General features: G+C 37.3%; 1 protein-coding gene across 2 annotated transcripts in view; it reads left to right on the top strand.

Moving 5' to 3' along the window:
• The window catches only part of TAF1D (TATA-box binding protein associated factor, RNA polymerase I subunit D), an 8,465-nt gene extending 3,001 nt beyond the window's left edge, over positions 1-5,464 (top strand). The window contains exons 4-8 of one of the 2 annotated variants that reach the window (XM_008636788.2): positions 109-284; positions 1,746-1,803; positions 2,122-2,409; positions 4,030-4,079; positions 5,334-5,464. In XM_008636788.2, the coding sequence (XP_008635010.1) occupies positions 109-284; positions 1,746-1,803; positions 2,122-2,277 (390 nt within the window). In that variant the 3' untranslated portion in view covers positions 2,278-2,409; positions 4,030-4,079; positions 5,334-5,464. Of the gene's footprint in view, positions 1-108; positions 285-952; positions 1,147-1,745; positions 1,804-2,121; positions 2,410-4,029; positions 4,080-5,333 lie in introns of those variants that run through there. The other variant, XR_001863298.1, reaches the window with a different exon arrangement.
• Positions 5,465-5,820: the final 356 nt, after the last annotated feature.

Here is a 5,820-nt window from a genome sequence, read left to right as displayed (position 1 = left end):
AGCAGGAATATATATATGGGAGTTGAGATAATATTACAATTCAGTTTATAATATAAATGATTTATAGTGGTACTTTTAAAGATCTTACCTGAGTATTTTTTTCTACAGCAAGCAGCTGCAAAGGGATATTTCAAGTATATTGAAGTACTTAAATATGAAGAACATCTTAAAAAAGCTTTAAAAGCTCTTCAGGCCAGTGAAGACTTAGAAAAAGAGTGCATGGTGTTACGGAAACACAAATACTTAGATGATGAAGGCCCCATTTCCCCTATTCAGGAGACAGAGTAAGTTCATCTTTACTTGCTCTTTTGTTCTTAACTAACTTAAATGTGTGTGTATCAAGTTCAGTTGTCCTGTCCTTTTAACCTATGAAAGCATTGTTTATTTTGGGAACAAAGCACTCTACCACTTGGGATGCTGTGTTTGTAAATGCTTGACTTGAAAGTTCTCACAGAAGGAGGTATTTTTAATCTCATCTGAAGACTAATAATTGTTCTTGTGATTTGTACTGTCTGATTAAAATTATATGGTAGAAATTTAAATAAAGTGTTTCCTGAAATTCACTCTTCTATAGTCATCCCAAATGAAGTACAGTGTTCTATAACAAAGACTAAAGGATAATTTTTAATTCCTTTTTACATTATTAAAAACCACAGTGTCATCTTTGGTCTTTAAGGTCAAGCAATTAGCTTAGTGCAATAAAAAGACCAGTAAATCAGCAAGAATACTTGCTGTTGTAAATATAGTCATAACCTTAAAACTAGAAAGCCTGAAAGACTGTGTAAAGGTACAGTGCTGTCTTTCAGCTACTGTTCACTTAACAGCTTGTAGCTTACACATTTTAAGATACCATAAAAGTACAAGCAGGAATATATATATGGGAGTTGATATAATATTACAATTCAGTTTATAATATAAATGATTTATAGTGGTACTTTTAAAGATCTTACCTGAGTATTTTTTTCTACAGCAAGCAGCTGCAAAGGGATATTTCAAGTATATTGAAGTACTTAAATATGAAGAACATCTTAAAAAAGCTTTAAAAGCTCTTCAGGCCAGTGAAGACTTAGAAAAAGAGTGCATGGTGTTACGGAAACACAAATACTTAGATGATGAAGGCCCCATTTCCCCTATTCAGGAGACAGAGTAAGTTCATCTTTACTTGCTCTTTTGTTCTTAACTAACTTAAATGTGTGTGTATCAAGTTCAGTTGTCCTGTCCTTTTAACCTATGAAAGCATTGTTTATTTTGGGAACAAAGCACTCTACCACTTGGGATGCTGTGTTTGTAAATGCTTGACTTGAAAGTTCTCACAGAAGGAGGTATTTTTAATCTCATCTGAAGACTAATAATTGTTCTTGTGATTTGTACTGTCTGATTAAAATTATATGGTAGAAATTTAAATAAAGTGTTTCCTGAAATTCACTCTTCTATAGACAAATGAAGTACAGTGTTCTATAACAAAGACTAAAGGATAATTTTTAATTCCTTTTTACATTATTAAAAACCACAGTGTCATCTTTGGTCTTTAAGGTCAAGCAATTAGCTTAGTGCAATAAAAAGACCAGTAAATCAGCAAGAATACTTGCTGTTGTAAATATAGTCATAACCTTAAAACTAGAAAGCCTGAAAGACTGTGTAAAGGTACAGTGCTGTCTTTCAGCTACTGTTCACTTAACAGCTTGTAGCTTACACATTTTAAGATACCATAAAAGTACACAGCTTGATTTGGTTTTTTATTTCAGTGATGATGAGGACAGCTTGAATTCTGATACTGAGGAGCAACTTGATGCCAGAGTAGTGGTAAGTAAACACTCCTTAACTTCTGAAACACTCCAGCCTTTCTGTTCTGGAGTCAAAGAATTAGTAGATAAGGTTTTCAGTATTTAGTTCTTGAGCTTAGATCCAGAGTTAACTCTGTGATCCCTGTGAATCTTAATCTCTTAATGCAGGAGAGGAGGTTGATAGTCCACACTCTTCTCTTTGATATAATGCTGAAATGTACAGAAATTCTGCAGTTCTCTGTAGAGTTCTTAAACTCAGCAAATTTACTACTGAAATCTTACATGTTAAGTATCTCAAAACTAGACATGTGACTATTCCTGTCTTCCCTTTTTGTAGGAGAACAGCTCTTTTATTCTAAGCAGCACAATTCCCAGTAAGAAAAAAACAAAGCCAGGAAGAAAACGTGCAAAACCAACTGAAGTGATTGAAATAGTGGATGAAGAAGACGGTGCTGGGGAGAAGTCGGTGCCTCTGCAAGGCTCACCTCGGTGAACCCCAGATGGAAAATGAGGTGGCAGCGGTTGTTCTTCAGAGACCTCTTTCATGGGCCTACTTGGCTTGAAACACTGGTCTGCAGTCAGTGTTGAGCTCTCCGCCAAGCTGCCTAGACACATTGGGCTTACTGTGAGTGTATTGGGCTCGTGTCCAAGACAGTTACAAAAAAAGTATAACTTGTCCTCTTGCTAAGCTCTTAAATGTCTTCTGTGCTATTCTCTATCAAGAGTAGAATATCCCTGGTTCAGTGGCTGATGATCTTTGTGAAATTCTGGCGTCTGCAACTTGACTTCTCTTTAGCAATGGATCGTAGAGTTTACATAATTAAAAACAGAAAAACAAGTTCCAAATATTGTAACAGAACAGGAGCACAGTATAGAAAAGTAGGTGTTGGCATGCATACATCTGTATGCTCAAGTTAAAAGGGCAGTTCAGATGCCTTTCTTTCATAGCTGACTTCTTTGGGGGTGGTCCTTGAGAGATTGTTTTTCTGTCTTAGAGGTGCAGGTTTGAAGTACTTCAGAAGTTAAAGGGTTGAAGATAAAATTGAAGCTTAATGCAAGTCAAGTGCCAACAAAAAAGTGCAGAAGTGGTTGGTCAACTTTGACAAAAGTCTATTGCAAAACGTGGTTAATGTATTTGAATGATAAAATCAGTTTTGTATGATTGAGGTTGTCTATTCCACATGGAATAACTTCTCAGAAAACTAGTTCTCTGCTCCTGAATCTAATACAATAATCTGAAGTTGTAAGGGATTTTAAAAATAATTGTAGCAGCATAGCGACTCTTGGGTTAAAAATTCTTTTTTCCCTCTTGTCCTCTTCTGTCCATAATGGGTTCTGATGTGAACATGACTTAGCAGAAGACAAAAGCTTTTTATTAACAGTACTTAACAGGCATTGCCCTAACTGCAAATACCTTTTTCAAAGGTGTTTTAGTCAGTAGGAAACAGGGCTAGTGTTCAGAAGTGGTCTGAATACCACTAAGTCCTACTGCAGCTGTTGTAGTAGCTGAGAAAAAAAATGTTTAAAAAGTTCACTTGGAAATCAGCAAGATTTAAAAACAAGTCACCTCACAGCCTCACTCTGATACTCTTAACCAAATTGCTGTCAGCAGCTAACTGACAGCTGCCCAGCAGGTAAAAGTAATCTGTGCTGAACAAGCACCTTGTAAGAAAAAGGGTTTATCTGCTGGTTTAATTTCCTTCAAATGCAGGTGACAGTCTGAGGAGATTTGCAGTAGGTGCTTGGTATTGAGAGCAAGTCAAGCTGTGTAATTTACATGCTTGAATTAAGGTCCCAAACCTTTGTAAAAGAAGTTTCTCAAATGCAACTTAAAGGCTCTAGAACTGCAAAAACTACTCTTCAGTATTTAAAGATCACAACTAGAATTGGTCCAGAATTAATGGCTACATGTAACTCTTTTAGGCATCTACCTGAGAAATAGTCAATGGTTTGAAAGACTCATCCTGGATCTAGGAGTGGCGTTCTTGCTTGGTAGGGCATAGTGAGGGGTGTGTGGAATCCTGCTCATTCTGCAGTTTCATGTGATGAATTTTGCTGTTCAACTGCTGAGTGACTCAGAAATGAACTAAATTTCAATTCTGATTAGAACTGGATAAATACACAGGAAATCGGGCTTATTACAGCTGTTATATTGATTGTTGAAATCTAGCTTTGATTTCGGGAATCTTCAGTTATTTGACCGTATATGACATTTCTTATCACTTTGCCTTTTTTCCCCTTCTAGTTTGTTGCTTTTGGAAGATGAAATACCTCTTGGTTTTCTTGTTGCACAAGGTAAGCTGTTTTCTTGGGTTTCAGTTTTGTTTCTTTCAGGTAGCTTTTTCTGCATTAGTTCACAAAAGGTTTTGAAAAAACCAGTGCTTCTTAGTTTAAATGAATACATTACAGTGCTCCACAGCTGAGGAGCTTGTGTGTGTGAAGCTTCCAAGGTACTGAGTTCAGTGCCACAGACGTTTCATCAGTCTGACCAAAATTAGAACCTGTAGCCACTCTTTGAACAAAACCAAAAACTTTGAGTTCTTGAATATCTCTTTAAGTGCAGTTTTTGTTGAAGTTATTTATAGAAATACATTGGTTTTACCTGATGGTGAATACTGCAGGGCAGCTTGATCTGATTCGGTTTGGACAATACTGTCTGGAATTTTCTCTGCTGAAGATGTTGAAGTACTACTGTCCCCTTAGTCTCTGGGTGGTGCTTCCCACACTTTCTGTATCAGGGTGTATCATACAGCTTCTGCTTCTGCTAGCTTCCCTGGGGTAAAATTCCATCTTAATTCATATTCCCTGCAAGAACAAGAGGGACAGCAGAGAGCAGCTGGTAGTCTTGGACGTACACGGCTGGGAAAGCTTCTTACTGTAGGATGTTACCAAGTTTGCATGGCCTAAGACAGTGTAGGAAATAGCATGGAAAAATGCACCTTGTAAGGATACAGTGTAGGAAAACCCCTTTAACATGGGAAACACTGAGCTGAGGGTGGGCAAGTAGTGAAACTTTACAAAAGCGTTCTTGAGTAACATGATAGGGACAGACATCTTACTTGGCCATTGCTCTGGGTGGAGAACTGCACTAGGAAGCACGTCAGGTTGACACAGTGTAAGTTGTTCTGAGGAGAGTGTATGTGATTCTGAATTCCTCACACACCTTGGTTCAAGCTGCCTGTCCCTAAAATTGGAAAGCATGGAAACTGTCAGCTTCCAATACTACTAACAGTAAGTATACAGACAATTGGGAAGTAGCTTCAAATGCTGTTTCAAAAATAGTAAAAAAATGAATGTGTTCAGTTTGTTCCAGCACTTGATCAGGTTTTGTCTTTTGCTGTAGACAAAAACCTGGAACCTAGTGCTTAGAAAAAAACCCTTCTTTTGCAACCCACAGCTGATGAATGTATTAGTTGTGTTACTTATATGAAGGGACAATATTTGCATGGCCTCAAATAGCATTCATTAATTGATTCAAATACTGATCAGTCTAGAGTTTGGTGTTCCAAATTTTCAGAAGTGTAGTTTGGTTATATCTTTTCTTTGCAGATGAGCACACTTACACTGCAGCAGCAGTTGTAACTTGTTGAGGAATCTCTCGAATTCTTACTGCTGTTGGCTGTCCTGATTCACAGATCCCTTACTTCAGTGGACTTCTGTGCAACATGGTAGCAAAAGAGGTAAGCTTTGTGTTTCTTCTGACTTTAAGATCAGACTACTGGATTTCTTCAGTCTAGTGCTATTCCCACAGCAAGCAATCAGGCTAATTTGTGCACTGGATGGTATCTGCACCCAGCAGTGTCTTTCTGATGGGGTGTTCAAAAAGCAGTGCTACAGTATTTCAACAGCTGGCATCGTTGGTTTTCATGCAGATGTGCTGGTTAAACTTGGTATTCCTGTTGAAACAAGTAGATTTAGTGTTTCTTAGTGGGAAACTTATCAAATACAACATTAAAAAACTGTTCAACTGTTATGGGATAAAAGTATAGTTAAATTGGTGACATTGTTCTAAAATGTTTTTTCTTAAAGGGGCATT

The sequence above is a fragment of the Corvus brachyrhynchos genome, unplaced genomic scaffold, assembly GCF_000691975.1.
Source record: "Corvus brachyrhynchos isolate BGI_N302 unplaced genomic scaffold, ASM69197v1 scaffold117, whole genome shotgun sequence".
In the NCBI taxonomy this organism is placed as follows: domain Eukaryota; kingdom Metazoa; phylum Chordata; class Aves; order Passeriformes; family Corvidae; genus Corvus; species Corvus brachyrhynchos.
The sequence above is the reverse complement of the archived record's forward strand: the minus strand, read 5'-3'. Positions and strand labels throughout refer to the sequence as shown.